The 17,413-nt window shown below is 62.8% G+C and overlaps 1 protein-coding gene across 1 annotated transcript; it reads left to right on the top strand.

Annotated features, from left to right (window-relative positions):
• On the top strand, positions 1 to 15,922 carry LOC123367995 (tyrosine-protein phosphatase non-receptor type substrate 1-like). The gene is made up of 8 exons (XM_045012408.1): positions 1 to 110; positions 2,319 to 2,648; positions 3,102 to 3,401; positions 8,532 to 8,819; positions 9,418 to 9,456; positions 11,380 to 11,496; positions 11,652 to 11,990; positions 14,573 to 15,922. Exons 1-8 carry the CDS (start codon positions 53 to 55, stop codon positions 14,608 to 14,610), a joined length of 1,509 nt encoding a protein of 502 aa, XP_044868343.1. The 5' UTR covers positions 1 to 52; the 3' UTR covers positions 14,611 to 15,922.
• The last annotated feature ends 1,491 nt before the right edge of the window (positions 15,923 to 17,413 follow it).

Genomic DNA, 17,413 nt, shown 5'->3' with positions numbered 1-17,413 from the left:
GAAAGTAACCGGGGCTGGGGCCGCGCCGCCCCGTCCCGTCCCGCACCGCACGATGCCCCTCGCCGTGGCGCCCGGCCTCCTCCTCCTCCTGCTGCTGGCGAGCGGGACCCGTGAGTAGCCGCCGGGGCCGCCCCCTGCTCCCCGGCCCAGACCTGCCCCAGAGGGGCGGCGTGGGCAGGAAACCCGGCCCCGGGGCCAGCCCGGGCGGGGCCTTGGCGGGACGGGGGTGCGGGCTGGGCGCAGGGTCCCGCGGGGGCTGGGGGGTCTCCGAGCCGGAGGGGCTGGTGGGTGAAAGTGGGGAGCTGGGAGCCCGGACTCCTGGGTTCTCTCCCCGGCCCTGGGAAGGAGGGTGGGGGGCTGGTGGGTTGGAGGGGAGGATTGGGAGCCCGGACTCCTGGGTTCTGTCTCACACTGGCACACCCCATGGCCAGGCCCCACCGCAAACCCACGTCGCGCTTCCTCTGGGCCGCTCCTGCCCTCCAGCCCCCTCGCACCCATCACCTGCTGTCACGGAGTGTGGGGGAGTCCGGCCCTGCCCCCCTCTGCCCGGGACTCCCAGTGACTCTCAGCCAGCCAGTAACACAGAAGGTTTATTGGACAACAGGAACGCAGGATACAGCAGAGCTTGTGGCCAGAGCCAGGACCCCTCAATCTGGTCCTTCTGGGGGTGCAGGGAGTTTAGTTCCCAGCTTGGGATTCCCTGCACTGCACCCCCCAGCCCCAAACCGAAACTGACCCCCCCTCTCCAGCCGGCCCCCTCCTTTGTCCAGCTTCCCGGGCAGAGGTGTGGATCTCCCCTCCGCCCCCCGCCCCCCCCCCCCCCAGCTCAGGTTACAGGCCCAGGTCCTGTCCCTCACCTAAAGTCACCCCCGGCTCTCCCAGCCCCCACCCAGACAGTCCCTGCTGCATCACACCCACAACCTGCCCTGGGGTTCTGGGACTAATTCCCCCCCCCGCCCCCCCGGGACCAGCTCAGCGCTGGCATCCACCGTGGGGCTGGCAAGGGGGTGTCATGGCCACAGAACCGGTTAATGCTGCTGGGGGTGCACGGACCCCCGACCAAGTCAGCCCGGAGAGTTGCCCGATTAGCAAGAAGGCAGGTCGGGCGGGTGGGGGTTGGGGGTGGTGCTGACGTGGGGGTCAGACACAGGGCAGGGGTCCTGCTCCCCACCCCAGCATGGGAACAGCTGGGGGCAGGGTGGCCCCTGAGGGGAGCTTGCAGTAGAAGACTCAGGCTGGGGAACATAGGGGGCAGGAGGTGGGCTGGGGCCAGGGTCTCAGGCTGGGGATATGGGGCAGGGCCTCAGGCTGGGGGCACAGGGCGGGTGGGGCTGGGGGCACAGGGCGGGTGGGGCCGGGGGCTCAGGCTGGGGATATGGGGCAGGGCCTCAGGCTGGGGGCACAGGGCGGGTGGGGCTGGGGGCACAGGGCGGGTGGGGCCGGGGGCTCAGGCTGGGGATATGGGGCAGGGCCTCAGGCTGGGGGCACAGGGCGGGTGGGGGCTGGGGCACAGGGCCGGTGGCTCGGGCTGGGGGCACAAGGGGCTGGGGCAGTGACCGGGGTGGTGCCGGGGAACCATGTAACGGCCGCAGCACGAGCTGCGCAAACAGGAAGCGCGTCGTTTCCTCTGCCTGAGGCTCAGCACCACCTGCCCCCGCGGGAACCCAGTGCCCGGCCCACGTGGGGCCGAGGCTGCCAGGCCTCAGCCTGGAGCCCCCTCCCCCCCCAGCACTGACTGGCCCTTGCAGAGAGGATGTGGGCTCCCATGGTGCTGGGGGGCAGGTGGGGGGCTTGGGCCGTGGGCTCAGGCTGGGGGTACAGGGGCCGGGGGCTCAGGCTGGGGGTACAGGGGGCAGGTGGAGCTGGGGGCACAGGGCGGGTGGGGGGCAGGGGCCAGGGGCTCAGGCTGGGGGCACAGGGCGGGTGGGGGGCAGGGGCCAGGGGCTCAGGCTGGGGGCACAGGGCAGGGGGGGGGGCTGGGGCCAGGGGCTCAGGCTGGGGGTACAGGGGGCAGGTGGAGCTGGGGGCACAGGGCGGGTGGGGGGCAGGGGCCAGGGGCTCAGGCTGGGGGCACAGGGCAGGTGGGGGGCTGGGGCCGGGGGCTCAGGCTGGGGGTACGGGGGGCAGGTGGAGCTGGGGGCACAGGGTGGGTTGGGGGCAGGGGCCAGGGGCTCAGGCTGGGGGCACACGGGGGTGGGGGCTGGAAGGGAGCTCAGTCCCTGGGGGTGGTGGGGTCTCCCCCCGGGCTGCCCCACTCCTGCCCCCATGCCCCGCAGAGCGGCGAGTAACCCCGTCTGTCTGTCTGTCTGTCTGTGCAGGGGGCGCCCTGGTGGTCTCCGTCCCCGCCTCCCCGGTGCGGGCCCAGCCGGGCTCCGACCTGCTCCTGGGCTGTCACTTCTCCGTGGGGGGGGCCGTGGACATGCAGGCGCTGGTGGTGCAGTGGAAGCTGGGGGACCGCCTGGTGGCCGAGTTCGATGAGGTCCTGTCGTACCCCAGGGCCGGGGCCAGACTGTTCCTGGACGAGCTGCGGGTCGGCAACGCCTCCCTGCTCCTCCCGCGGGTGGGGGGCGCCGACGCCGGGCTCTACACCTGCTCCGTCATCCACTCCCCGAGCCGGGAGAGTCAGCAGCTGGAGCTGCGCGTGGAAGGTAACTGCAGGATGGGCTGGGGGGGCAGGGCTGGTTGGGGGGCAGGGTCCCAAGGCAGCACCCAGAGGGCTGTGGCTCCAGGGTTGGGTCCGGAGCCGCCCTGTGGCCCCAGCACCTCTGGATAGATCCGTGTTGGGAGCTCCTGGCCACGTGGCAATCAATGGGGGGGACGGTCCCAGGTGCATTGAGGGGTCACTCCCACTAAGCCACCTCCCCCCGGGGCAGCACCTGTCCCTGCCCCATGGCCCGGCCAAGTCTCCGTGGCCAGCACCGTGGTGGGGTGGATGAAGGCCTTGGGGGGCAGAGGGGGTGGGGGGCGGAGGAGGGTGGTTGGGGGTGGATGAGGGCAGCGTGGGGCAGATGGGGTGGGGGGCAGATGAGGGTGCTGTGGGGCGGTTGGGGCAGATGACAGGGTCTGGGCCCCATTGACTCCCCCCTCCCCTTCCCCCCCAGCCCCACCCCGTGTCTCGGTGAGTGGCACCGTGGTGAGGGCCGGCGAGCTCAGCAACGTGACCTGCAGCGTGAGCCACTTCTATCCCAAGAGCGTGATCGTCACGTGGCTGCGGGACAAGCAGGTCGTGGGGGGCCCCGAGACGCCCCACGCCCAGCTGGGCCCTGATGGCCTGTACAGCGCGACCAGCATCCTCCAGCTCGTACCCAGCATCTCCCTCGCCGACGCCAACTACTCCTGCCAGGTGCAGCACGTCGCTCTGGGGGCGCCGATCCAGGAGCTCTTCCGGCTGAGCGTGTTGTGTGAGTCACCCCACTTCTCTACACGCCTCTGCAGCACCCCCCACTGCCAGAACCCCACTGCACCCCATTCCCCCCACAGAACCCCGTCCTCCCCACAGCAACCCCACTTCTCTACACGCTTCTGCAGCACCCCCAGTGCCTGTCCCGCAGTGCACCCCCACTTCTATATACACCTCTGCAGCACCCCCCACTGCCAGAGCCCCATCCCCCCGCTGCACCCCCACTTCTCTATACACCTCCGCAGCACCCCCCACTGCCCATCCCCTGCCAGAGCCCCATCCCCCCGCTGCACCCCATCCTCCCCACTGCACCCCATTCCTCCCACAGCACCCCCACTTCTATACATGCCTCTGAAGCACCCCCCACTGCTCATCCTCAGCCAGAGCCCCACTTCCCCCTGCACCCCCCACCGCTGCATCCCATTCCCCCCATAGAACCCCCACTTCTATACACCCTCCGCAGCACCCCCCACTGCCCATCCCCTGGATGAGGGGCTGGGCCTGTTCTTACTGGGGGCTGTGAGTGCTGGGGGGGGGGGTTTGGCCTGGGAGGATGCTCTGCATTCGGGGAGGGGAGACTGGCCGGAGGGAGGGGACCTGGGCAGGTAACGTGAGACCCCAGGAGGGGGGAGAGGCCAGGTGACACCTCTGCCGGGGGAGCTGAACAAAGGCTGGGGGGGAGGACGCTGGGGAGTGGGAGGAGGTTCAGGGTTCAGGCTGGGGAATGGAGGGAAGCACAGACAGGGCTCTGACCCCCCAAGGGGCTTTGATGCTCCTGGGACCCCAAGAGGGACCTAACAGGGGGGATCCTGTTGTCTGTGCCTGCAAGTCCTGTCCTGGACTGTGTTCCTGGTGTCTAAATAAACCTTCTGCTTTCCTGGCTGGCTGAGAGTCCTGGGGAATCGCAGGAAGGTGCAGGGCCCCGACTCCCTCACACTCCGTGACAACTGGTGGTAGCGGTGGGATCTACTGCACCCCATGGACGGCGCTTCCTGCAGTAAGTGACTGGGGAGCAGTAAAACGAAGAGGGATTGACAGGAGCCAGGTGTGCTGAAGAGTTGGAGTTGGAGAGAGACGGTTTCAGGGGCGATTAACCAGTGTGTGACCAGCGAGATGGACTGTTGGAATAACGGGGTCCCCCTGAGCACTGCAGGGAGCAGTCTCGGGCGGAGGCGCTGGCCGCTCGACCCTGGGAGAGAGAAGGACTTTGCAGCAACAGGGTCCCCCGGGGGGATCGCAGGAGCAGTCCCAGGGGCGGAGGAGTCTGCAGCTTGACCCTGGCAGAGAGGCGGTGACCTGAAGAAGGGCTGGTGCACGAGGGGTCCCCCTGGAACCGGTGGGAAGCTGAGAGCACAGGCTGGCGAGGGGCCAGCAGGAAGATGTTTGCTAAGCACCTTAAGAGCGACCTGGTGGAGCTGTGCAGGCAGAGGGGGCTGCGCATTGGGAGGTCCACCAAAGACCAGCTAATTGCCCAGCTGGAGGAGAAGGATCGCTTGGGTGAACCGAGCCCTGTCCCAGAGGGAAGCCACCCAGAGGACACAGTGGGGGCCCTGGGACCTGACATGGCTGGGGGGGGGCAGACTGCTGCCGAGGCCACCCCGAGACCCTGCTCACCGATACCTAGGGAGGGGTTGGGGGAAGCCCAGCGAATACCAAGGGGTCAGCGGCCAGCAGGGGATCATCCCGGCGGAGCTCCCTGTCCCTGGAACGGATGCGGCTGGAATATGACAGGGAGCTGAGACGGGAAGAGCTCGAGTTGAGGCAAGAACTGAGGCAGGAGCGGGAGGAACGGGAGAGACAGTGTCAGCGTGAGGAGAACCAGCGCCAGCATGAGCTGGCCCTGGCCCAGCTGGGGAGCAGTGAGGCCCCGGCTGCGGTGAGTGAGGGGGGGCCCAAGCCTACAAAGAGCTTTGATAAGAGCTTCCTGGCCCGGCGGAAGGAGGGGGAGGACATAGACACCTTCCTGACGGCCTTCGAGAATGCCTGCGAGCTGCACCAGGTTGACCCCGCAGACAGGATCCGGTGCCTCACCCCCTTACTGGACCCCACCGCCGTGGAGGTGTACAGCCGGATGAGAGGGGCGGAGGCAGGGGACTACGAACGGTTCAAACAGGCCCTGCTCCGCGAGTTTGGGCTGACCCCGGAGATGTACCGGAAGAGGTTCCGGAGTCAACGTAAAACCCGGGAGGTCACATACCTACAACTGGTCAACCGGGCGCAGGGATATGCCCGCAAATGGACGGCCGGGGACCAAAGTAGAGAGGACCTGCTTGACCTATTCATACTGGAGCACCTCTATGCGCAGTGCCCGTCTGACCTGAGGCGGTGGTTGATGGACCAGAAGCCGGAGAACCCGCAGCACGCAGGCCAGCTGGCCGACCAATATGTGGACAGTCAGGCAGGGGATGGCAGGGAGGAGTCTCGAAGGAGCAGGTCTGCCTCAACGCAGAGAGAGAGTCACCACGGGGCCTCCCAGAGGGGAAGCAGGGAGAACCCTGCTCGAGGGGACCCACGAGACATGAGCTGCTCTCACTGTGGCCAACGAGGCCACACACGGGCCCAATGCCCCAAGTTCAGAGACAGACCGAGCAGACCCAACCCGCAAAGGGTTAACTGGGTAAAGACCCAGTCAGATGAGGGGCAACATTCCCAGGCAAGGGGGGCTGGCCGCGTACCACCTGGGAAGGAGGGAAGAGGGCCCCAGGTCAGCTCCTCTGGGGGGCTGGATGATCCAGACTCTGGGTTTTGGGTTTACAGGGTGGGCACGGGGCTGCCCCTCCGGAGCGAGTGCCTTGTTCCCCTGGAGGTGGATGGGAGGAAGGTCACTGGGTACTGGGACACGGGCGCAGAGGTGACGCTGACCCGGCCCGAGGTGGTGGCCTCAGATCGGATGGTGCCTGACACCTACCTGACCCTGAGGGGTGTGAGCGGGACCCCATTCAAGGTGCCTGTAGCAAGGGTGCACCTGAAGTGGGGGGCCAAGGAGGGCCCCAAGGACGTGGGGGTGCACCCACATTTGCCCACGGAGGTGTTAATGGGGGGGACCTCGAGGACTGGCCCAGTAACACCCGGGGTGCCCTGGCCGTGACCCGTAGCCAGAGCCGGCAAGGGGCACTGCGCCCTGACGACAGTGCGGGTACCTTGCCTGAGGTGCAGGACCCTAACCCGGTGGGGAGGGAACGCCCAGGGACAGGGCTCAGGGAGGCTGCGGCTTCAGACCCAGCCGGTGAGAGAGAGCAAGTCCCCATCCCTGTCCTAGCCGCTGAGTTCCAGGCCCAGGTGCAGAAAGATCCCTCCTTGCAGAAGATAAGGGACCTGGCCGACCTCGGTGCAGTACAGACCATGGGACGAGGTGGCCGGAAAAGGTTCCTGTGGGAGAAGGGGTTCCTGTACCGAGAATGGGCTCCCCCAGGGAAGATGGAGTCAGGGGGGATCAGGAGGCAGCTGGTGGTACCCCAGGAGTATCGCCGCCAGCTGCTGTGCCGGGCCCATGACATCCCCCCCTCAGGGCACCCGGGAGCCTGGCGTACCCAGCAGAAGCTGCTACGGAGCTTTTACTGGCCTGGGGTCTTTACCCATGTCCGGCATCACTGCTGCTCCTGTGACCCCTGCCAGAGGGGGAGGAAGGCCCGAGACAGGGGGAAAATGGATGTAGGACCCTCGCCCCGCCCCGAGGAGCCTGTCCAGGGGGGGGGCCAGGGTCAGAAGGGGGGCTCTGAACCGAGAGAGCCCGAATCACAGCCCCCCAGCCTGCAACGCAGGGAGAAGACCCCAGCCCAGCTTGAACCCCAGTGGTATTGGGGTGGGGAAAGGACATGGGCCACATCAGCCTTCCCACCTGCAGACTACGGGTGCCATGGAGCACCCCCGACCTAAAGGGGGGCGTGAAACTGGAAGGGCCTGGGGTAATTCTCACCAAGGAATGGGAGGGATGTTGGGGCGTCCCTGGGAATGTGGGTAGGTTCGAACTTCCCCAGGTCACTGGCTGAAGTGACCTCGCTCAGTTTGGTCTTGAAGCAGGGAGAGATGTGAGGAGCTGGGACTGTTCTTACTGTGGTCTGTGAATGCTGAGTGGGGGGTGTCAGCCTGGGAGGACGATCTGCATTGGGGGAGGGGAGACTGGCTGGAGGGAGGGTCACTGAGCAGGTAACGTGAGAACCCAGGGAGGGGTGAGAGGCCAGGTGACACCTCTGCCCCAAGATGCTGGAGACTGAGGCTGTGGCTACACTTAGCACTTCAAAGCGCTGCCGTAAAGCGCTAAGTGTAATCAAAGCGCCAGCGCCAGCGCTGTCCGTACTCCACCTCCCTGTGGGGAATAACGTACAGCGCTGGGAGCCGCGCTCCCAGCGCTGGGGCTTTGACCACACTTTTGCAGCGCTGGAGAGGGTGTGTTTTCACACCCTGCTGCAGCGCTGCAAATTTGTAAGTGTAGCCAAGCCCTGAGAAGGTTTTCAGGAGCCGGCTGGGGAATGGAGGGAAGCACAGACAGGGCTCTGACCCCCCCAAGGGGCTTTGATGCTCCTGGGACCCCAAGATGGACCTAACTGGGGAGGATCCTGTTGTCTGTGCCTGCAAGACCCTGTCCTGGACTGTGTTCCTGTCGTCCAAATAAACCTTCTGCTTTACTGGCTGGCTGAGAGTCCTGGGGAATCGCAGGAGGCCGGGGGTGCAGGGCCTGACTCCCCCACACTCTGTGACACCCTGCCAGAGCCCCATCCCCCCGCTGCACCACATCCTCCCCACAGCACCCCCACTTCTATACATGCCTTCGCAGCACCCACCACTGCCCATCCCCCGCTGCACCCCATTCCCCCACAGAACCCCATCCCCCACAGCACCGTACCCCATACTGCACCCCCATAGCATCCCCATTTCCCCACAGCAGTGCCCACTCCCCTGCCAGAGCCCCGTCCCCAGTGTAGCTCTCCCTCCCTGTACAGCACCCCATTCCCACGCAGCACCCCCTCACTGAGCTCCTGGTGCCTCTGGGGGCCCCCTTCCTTCTGCCTGGACCCCACAGGTGTCTGTTCCCCTACTCTTACCTAGAGAGCCCCCCATGGTGGTCCCCTCCGGGGGCCCCAGCCCACGGGGAGGGAGCCCAGCTCCCTGACCTTGTCTCCCCACCCGGCAGCCCCGCCCTCCCTGACCCTGCAGACGGTGGTGACGCCAGAGGGGCTGGGTGCCCTGCATGTCCGGGTGAGTGGCTACTACCCCCCGAACATCACGGTGGATTGGCTGCGGGACGGGGAGATCCTGCCCTCCATGGAGTCGCTCCCCACACGGGAACCGGATGGGTCCTTCACCCTCCACAGCGGCTACATCCTCGACGGCCCAGAGCCTGACACCCGGGTCACCTTCACCTGCCGCGTGCAGCACCCGGCGCTGAGCACCCCGCTGGGGCAGAGCATCACCTGGAAAGGTCAGTGTGACGGGCGGGGGGCCGGAAGGGGGGAGTGTCTGTGACAAAGTGACAGGTTTCAGAGTAGCAGCCGTGTTAGTCTGTATCCGCAATAAGAACAGGAGTCCTTGTGGCACCTTAGAGACTAACAAATGTATTTCAGCATGAGCTTTCGTGGGCTACAGCTCACTTCTTCGGATGCATAGACTGGAACACACAGACAGGAGATATTTATACATACAGAGAACATGAAAAGGTGGAAGTACCCATACCACCTTCCTGTTGGTATGCATACTTCCACCTTTTCACGTTCTCTGTATGTATAAATATCCCCTGTCTGTGTGTTCCAGTCTATGCATCCGATGTAGTGAGCTGCAGCTCACCAAAGCTCATGCTGAAATACATGTGTTAGTCTCTAAGGTGCCACAAGCACTCCTGTTCTTTTTGTGACAAAGTGGGGATTTCCCTTCTTTAAAGTATTAGGTAAGCATAGGTAATATTGAAGGGGGGTTATTTATGGTATTGGGAAGACTGACCAGCAGCTTCAAAAATATGGTGCCATAGTGCCCAGTTATAGACATTCTTTTATTAATTTCTTTGCATTTATTTGTACATACAGAGACAAACGTTATAAGTCCAGACAGAACCCCGAAAAAAGGTAAATATAAGAACAGTCCGTACATATAGGGGTTATTTGTATGGGTATTTTGCGGGGGAAGGAGGCGGGGGGGGGAGGTAGGGATGAGTGCTTACTGACATCCGGTGGGTTATGAAGGGGTGGTCAGCATTGGTGTTTTTTTTACTAATAAGCTGAGCTAAGTTACTAGGTATTGACAGAAACTATGTCCTTGCTTTTTAGCAGTTTCTGTCTTCTTTGCTGGCTGAATTTTAACTCCTTCCTGACAATTGTATGTGAGCTTTACTGTTTTGCATGAATACGGTTTGTGCCTCAGTTTCCCCGTGTGCTGCACCAATACCTTGGTGGTGGGAACAGGGGTGAGTGAGTTTGGCTGAAACCTCTGGGGCCGGTGCCCTTCGTAACCTGAGACCCAGGAGGGGGATGTGACCAGGTGACTCTTTGCCCAGGAAGTGAGACAAAGAAGAGGAGGAGAAGCAGTGTCACGGAGTCCCCGGGCGCTGCTCTGGAACTGCTCCCCACCAAGCCAGGCAGGACTCTGGGAGCCTCCTCTCCCTCGGAGCAGCCTGTCTGCAGGGCAAGAAGCTCCCACGGCTTCACCTCCTGGGTCTCTCCTGGGAGCATTCAGCCTCCTCTGCCCCTCCGTGCGCTTCCCCCAGCGAGTCCGCCCAGGCGGGGTCCTGGGGGGGCCACAGGGTCCTGCCCCCCCACTGCGCAGTCAGACGTGACTCTCAGCCAGCCAGTAACACAGAGGTTTATTCGATGACAGGAACAGGGTCTAACACAGAGCTTGAAGGTACAGAGAACAAGACCCCCCTTAGTTAGGTCCATCTGGGGCCCCAGAGAGGCCACCGCCCCGCTGGGAGGCCTGAGCCTCCGCGGGGCTCCCCTCCATTTCCCAGCCAGCTTCCAAAAAACTCCCAACCCCCCTCCATCCCCTCCTCTCTGGGCTGTGTCTCTTTCCTGGGCCACGAGGTCACCTGACCTCTTTGTTCTCCCCCACCTTTAGCATCCCCTTGCAGGGGGAAGGGCCTGGCCATTAGTTGCCAGGCGACAGAGGGTCGGCCAGAGCTGAGGCCCCCCCACAGTATGCAGCGGGAACATTAAAACCAGCCCCACTTCCTCACGAGCAGTAATGGGGGTGTCGGAGGTGGGGTCGCTGGAGGCTGGCAGTCTGTGTGGGGGGACTGACAGGGGGCAATCCAGGGCGTCTGGCCCAGGACTCCCCAAGCTGGACTTGGCTGAAGGTCACTGATTGCTGAGCTAACAAGCTCTGCCCTACGCTGTGTTCCTGTCGCCTAATAAACCTCTGTGTCACTGGCTGGCTGGGAGTCACGTCTGCCTGCGACGTGGGGGGGCAGGACCCTGTGGCCCCCCAGGACCCCGCCGGGGGGACTCGCTGGGGGAAGCGCACGGAGGGGCAGGGGATGCTGAATGCTCCAAGGAGACACCCAGGAGGTGAAGCCGTGGGAGCTTCTTGCCCTGCAGACAGGCTGCTCCGAGGGAGAGGAGGCTCCCCAGGGTCCTGCCTGGCTTGTGGGGAGCAGCTCCAGAGCAGCGCCCGGGGACTCCATGAAATGGTCTAACACCCCCCCCACCCCCAGGCCCAGCCGGCCTCAGCATCACTCTGCCTGTGCTGCTCCCTTCCCTGGCATTGGTCCCTCCCTGCTCCCCCAGCTGTGTTCAGATGACCAGACTTCACTTTCATCTGCTCCCGTGGGCGCTGCTGTCTCAGCCTAGGGCAAGGTGGGTGGGTGGAGCCTGTTGCTGGAGGGAGCAGCCTGCTTCGTCTCTCTCTGTTTTGGGAGCTTCGGCTTCATCCTGGGCTCCAAACACTGAACCCAAGTCACGCCGCAGCCTCCCGGCAGGAGCCTGGATGGTTTTTAACTGCTCTGCATGTGGGACTGGGAGCAGAGCAGTAACCCTGTGCCTCCCCCCTCACAGAACCCGAACCAAGCCCCCACAATCCTCTGGTCTGGAAGTCGTTATGCCTGGCCACGTGGGTCCTGCTGGGCGTGGCCTTGGGGTGCTTCGTGTACTGGAGCTATCATCACATCAGCAGTAAGTGGGCCCAGACCCCGTCCCTGAGGGGCTCCTCCTCCCTCCCCAGCCTCATGCTCTGCGCTCCCCCACACTACCCCCTCCCTCTGGCTCACGCCCTTCCCCCTCCCCCACACCGTCCCTCCCCCCCGCCTGACGCTCTCGTCTCCCCGCAGTGTCCCCGATCCGTGCCTGGGAGTGTTGGCCGAAGGGCGGCGTCACCGTGCTGCTCTGCGGGGTGGAGGGGAGGCTCCGCGACACAGACAGCCTGACCTGGAGGAACCTGCGCCTGGGGAAGGTGCTAGGCCCTGGGCAGCCCGGGGAGCTGAGCGCACTGAAGCCGGAGCAGCACCACGTGGTGACGTGGCGGCGCCGCCTCCGGCTGGGCAGGCAGCAGCTCATGTCGGTCCTCACCGTCCAGACCCCGTGTGACGAAGAATCTTTCAGCTGCACGTTCCGGCCGAGCACAAGGGACATGCAGCAGAGACAGATCACAATCCCCGGCGTGGCGGCGGGTGAGCGGGGCAGGGACTGGGGGAAGGGGCTGTGGGGGGTGGCAGATCAGCACAGTGGGAGCAGGGGGCTGTGGGGTGCAGGGGCATGCGTGGATTGGGGTGCCATGGGGAGACAAGGAGATGTGGGGCATAGGGGGCACAGGATGCAGGGGGAGGGGAAGGGGGGTCTGTGGGATATGGGGTGCAGTGGGTGTCAGGGAGTCCCCGGGCGCTGCTCTGGAACTGCTCCCCACCAAGCCAGGCAGGACTCTGGGAGCCTCCTCTCCCTCGGAGCAGCCTGTCTGCAGGGCAAGAAGCTCCCCCGGCTTCACCTCCTGGGTCTCTCCTTGGAGCATTCAGCCTCCTCTGCCCCTCCGTGCGCTTCCCCCAGCGAGTCCCCCAGGCGGGGTCCTGGGGGGGCCACCGGGTCCTGCCCCCCCACTGCGCAGTCAGACAGCTGGGTAAACAGCAGGTTTATTAGGCGACAGGAACACAGCGTAGGACAGAGCTTGTTAGCACAGAAATCAGGGACTTTCAGCCAAGTTCAACTTGGGGAGAGGGGAGCCCAGAGCCAGGGCTCTCGTCCTCCCCCTGAGCCCCAAGCCAGCCAGACCCACTCGGTTCCAGCTGCCTGGCCCCTGCCCGGCCCATTGCTCCTCCTCCGGCCTGGTCACATCCCCCTCCGGGGTCTCTGGTTAGGAAGGGGCGGTCACAGCATCCATGTGTTCGCTGCACCCCCCACTTCCAGCAATTCCCCGTGACTCTCAGCCAGCCAGTGACACAGAGGTTTATTCGATGACAGGAACAGGGTCTAACACAGAGCTTGTAGGTACCGCGAGCCGGACCCCTCGGCCGGGTCCATTCTGGGGAGTGGGGAGCCCAGACCCAGGTTCTGCCCACCCCCGGTCTCCCCAGCCAGCTCCAAACTGAAACCCCTTTTTCCTGCCTTCCACAGGCCCCCCCTCCCCTGCTTCCCCTTTGTCCAGCTTCCCTGGCAGAAGGTGTCACCTGGCCCCAACCCCCTCCTGGGCTCAGGTTAGGGAGATCAGCTGCTCTACAATCTGTTTGAGAGACAGGATGTCTGGTCTCATGTGACCCCTCTTCTCCCCCATGAACCCTACAAAGCCAGGAAGCGCCAAGTTCTGGGGCAGCTCTGAGCCGTCCCCTGACGCTCCCACAACACGTGTCCAGGGACGGTGACAGACTCGGCACTGCACTGGGGAGCTCCTGGGGCCTGGCAGGGGTGTGCCCAGCTGCTGGGAAGCGCCCTGCCCAGCCCGGGTCGACAGACACACGCTCAGTCTGCTCCAGCTACTGCCTGACAATAGCCGTGTGGCCACAGCAGCACAGGTGGGGGCCAGGCTAGCGCCGAGTGTGCCCCCAGGGGCCAGGCAGGGCCGTACTCCGGTGACTGGCTCGAGCTCCTGCAGCCACGCGGCTATTTTAAGCCCCCAGCGCATCTGTCTGTCCCCGCTGGGACCGACCCCTCCCGGCTGCTGTGTGGACGTGCCCGGCCAGATCCAGACACCCTGCAAACGGGACACTCACCTCCCTGCCAGTGCACCCCCACGCTGTCCCCGTGAGCTCCTGCCCCCCCGGTACACCCGGCTCTCCGGGTCCCTAGCCTGTGCGCAGCTCAACGCAGAGCGCGGTGAGATTGTCAGCACCTTCGGCGGCAGCCCTGCTCCGTCAGTGGGGCCGGGAGCTTTTCACACCAGGGCCAGAGATTTGTTTGTTCTGGTTCATTCCTCCCCAGCTGCAGGGATCCTGCCCAGACCTTACACGAGTCACCTCAGGGGACAAACCTCACAGGAACTTTAACAAAGGTGTAGAATGAAAACCTTGTGCAGCCGTAAATACCGCGTGTGCCAGCATCGCCCACAGCAGCCTGGGGCAGGCGATAGGGCAGGGGGGTCGCCCCTCTCCCCCAAGGGGGGAAGGATTCCCCGGCAGTTAAGGAGCAGCTGGTGATCCCCTCCTCACAGTGGGTAGCAGAGCATTACAAGCACATTACGAGCCCTGGGGGATTCCTGGCCCAGGCCTGGTGCTTCCTCGTTCGGTGCGTGGGATTTAATACTAGAGCCGGGACATGGGCGTCTCGTGTGAGCTCAGCCCTGTCTGTCCCCACCCGCCCCCTTTCCCAGCGGCGCCGGAGTCAGTTCTCTGGAGAGACACGTTAAACTCTCCCCTTTACCAGCCAGCGTGGGACATATCTCCGCTCTCCACACCCCTCACCATCAGCGCTTGGGGGGGGCCAGAACCTGACCACGCTGGCAGCCTGGTTCTCTGGCCTGGGGAGGGAAGAGCTAACGAATAGCTCAGGAACGGGGGGGCTGGTTCCCCAATACCCAGCCTGGGGCAGTTACAGGTCTGAGCTCGGTGTGTCCCGGGATTACAGGGGCAGGCAGCGAGCTCCGGGCCCCCCAGAACCCGGCACCCACCTGGGTGAGGCCATGGGGTGGTTTCTCCCCGTCTCCAGCAGGCTCTGTTCTGTGGCTGGCAGGTCCTGGGCAGGGTGGGGAGTTTAGCTAGTGGGGCTGAGCCTGGTGTGTTCACAGGGTCCCCAGGCAGGGGCCTCATTCCCGTTCTGTTCCTCCCTCCAGGTGGCCCCCCTCTCGATGGAGACACGTCCGTTTTTTGACTGTCCTGCACTCACGCCACGGCCGGTGCTGGGGAGACAGAGCCAGCTGCAAACCGCTCGGAGAGGAGAGAACAAACTGACCCCTTGTGATGCTGTGTGATCGACGTGTGACCGTGCACAGCACTGGTGTTGCCACTGTGCTACAACTGCAAGAGAACTTGTACCAAGCACGTCATGTCCGGCGTCACTGGGAAAGTTGTGAATTGCTAAGTGTGGCTATCCTGCTTATATGTGTAGCCCCCCGCCCCCGTTCACCGGCCCAGAATGAGGTGGTTCGAGATCAGGGAAGCCTGTTTGTGACCCTTTACACAACTTTAGGGGACTGGGCCTGAGCCTCCTGTGTGTGCTCTGCGTTGTGTGTCAGTGTGTTCACCTCAGACCAGACCCACTCAGACAAACCACCAGAGAGCGCGACCACACCGTCCCGTAAAGGCGCTTTAAGCTGCTAAGTGTTGACTCAGGCTACGGCTACACGAGAGACTTCAAAGCGCTGCCCTCTGAGCGCTCCCGCGGCAGCACGTTGATGTGCGAGTGCACGAGTGTGGTTGTGCGTGAGACAGCTCTCCCAGCGCTCCTGGTCATCCGCTGCCGCAAGGGGAGTCGCTCCGAGCTCCGGGAGCCTGTCTACACTAGCGCTTTAAAGCGCTCAGACTTGCTGCGCTCAGGGGGGTGATATTTCTCACCCTGAGCCAGCAAGTTAGAGCGCTGTCAAATGTGCGTGTAGACAAGGCCTCAGCCCCTGTGTCTGTTCCTGGGGTAACACCCCCAGGCAGGTTACATCCAGTCTAGGCAGCACAACATGACTGGACTGTTCGAGTTCGATGGCCCGTTAAAGGAGACGCCCCTAACCCTAGAGGGAGCTGGTGAGTGAGCCTTCCTGCGGGTGCCCCAGCCAGAATCCGGGCAATGGCTGCCGATGAGACTCATGTGACGTGCTCATGTGACCCTGGACTCCATCTTGGGCTGGTAATTTTCCACAGACTGTGCCTGTGGGCTGTGTTTGGGACAGTAAAATTCCCAGCACCTGGCAGAGGCTATAAAAGACCCTGAGACATCTGCAATTGGGCTTCGTGTCCTGCTCTGATTCTCCGGACTGTGGATTTACAGCTACAAGGGTCATTTGAACTGGGGACTGAGGCCCATCCAGTCTTTTGGAAGTTGGCTACAAGACTTTACAAGCCAGCCGTCTAGTCCATCCCTGCTACAGGCCTGATCCAAGAACACGCCATTGTTGTAGGCATATGAGCTATTAACCATGTGTAACGCTCGTCGTCTTCTCTTCTCTATGAATAAACCTTTAGATATTAGCTACTAACGGGCTGGCAGCAGTGTGGTTATTGGGTAAGAGCTGAGTTCGTTTGGCCTGGCTCTGTGCCTGATCTCTTCATGGCCCATGTTAGAGTTCGATTCGGCCCAGAGGGAGGCAGCTGCAGGAAGCCGGACGGGCGGCTGGATGAGCTGGGGCACAAAGGACTGAGGAGGGGCCAGGCAGGGTTGTTAAGCGTGGGCTGCTGGAAGATGCAGACTCTCCTGAACTGGGGAAAAGGGGGGTCAGAGGGCGCTGGGCTGAGCAAGCGGGACCCTGCTGTAACTTTGGGTTCTCTGTTTGCCATCCAAGCCCTTCTATGCCGTGTCCCAGACAGCTGATCAACCCGACTGCTCTTACCCCGGAAGTGTCAGTTCCTATCAGCCAGGCATGTTCTGTTGTGAATGGAGCCACTGACTTTCCTTGTGGAAGATCCAGTGTGGGGAGCTTCGAGAAGGTCTCAGACGGAGTAAAAGCTGGTGAGGAATTTAAACAGCCCTGTAACCGAGTGGCCAGCTTGTTGGGGAGACCAGGCTGTGGGACAGGACCGTCTCCAGGCTGACTCTGGGAGTGAGCAGTCTGGGCTGCAGTTTCAGAGGGAAGACGGGGCAGCTGAGTCTGCAGAGCAGGACAGCTGGGCGGTTCATCTCTGGAGAGTGCAGGGGGTGGCAGGTAAACGCTCATCTCTAGACACTTGGGATGTGACTTGTGGGCTCTCAGCGAACTTAACATCTGAAACCCTGAGCCACAAGGATTGAGATCCCCAGTCACTGACTGGAGTCACCCTGAGTATGGCCATTGGACTAGAACCTGGGCTTGGAAAAGTGGCAGAACAACCTTTTGCCTTCACGTCAGTTTGGGAACATAGTGCTGACAACTCCTGCTGGCAGCATGGACCATGGGGAAACAAGGCGAAAACACCGGAGGCAAAATCCTGGGATTCTTTTTCTAAAACTTGTAAAACAGGCAAACTAATAAACTGTTCAAATGGAGGAAAACAAACAAACAAAAACCCACCACCTCTGGACTGTTTCTAAAAGGACTCTTGTCAACTACAAGCTCATCTCTGCTGTGTATCTGAAACTCCAGAATTGAATTCAAGTCTGTCTGTAGATTGATCTTTTAACCAACACTCTCTCTCTTTTCTGTTGTAATAAATTTTAGCTTAGTTAATAAGAATTGGCTGTAGCGTGTATTTTGGGTAAGATCTAAGTTATCATTGGACCTGGGTGTGTGGCTGATCCTTTGGGGTTGGAAGAACCTTTTCTTTATATGATGGGAAGATTTTCAGGAATCATCTGTCACGGAGTGCGGGGGAATCAAGGCCCTGCACCTTCCTGCGATTCACCAGGACTCTCAGCCAGCCAGTAAAGCAGAAGGTTTATTTAGCCGACAGGAACACAGTCCAAAACAGGTCTTGCAGGCACAGACAACAGGATCCCCCCTGTTAGGTCCATCTTGGGGTCCCAGGAGCCCCACAGCCCCCTTGGGGGGTCA

Source organism: Mauremys mutica, chromosome 4, assembly GCF_020497125.1.
Source record: "Mauremys mutica isolate MM-2020 ecotype Southern chromosome 4, ASM2049712v1, whole genome shotgun sequence".
NCBI classification, from domain to species: domain Eukaryota; kingdom Metazoa; phylum Chordata; order Testudines; family Geoemydidae; genus Mauremys; species Mauremys mutica.
Note: the sequence above shows the minus strand (reverse complement) of the source record. Positions and strands in the feature narration are given on the sequence as shown.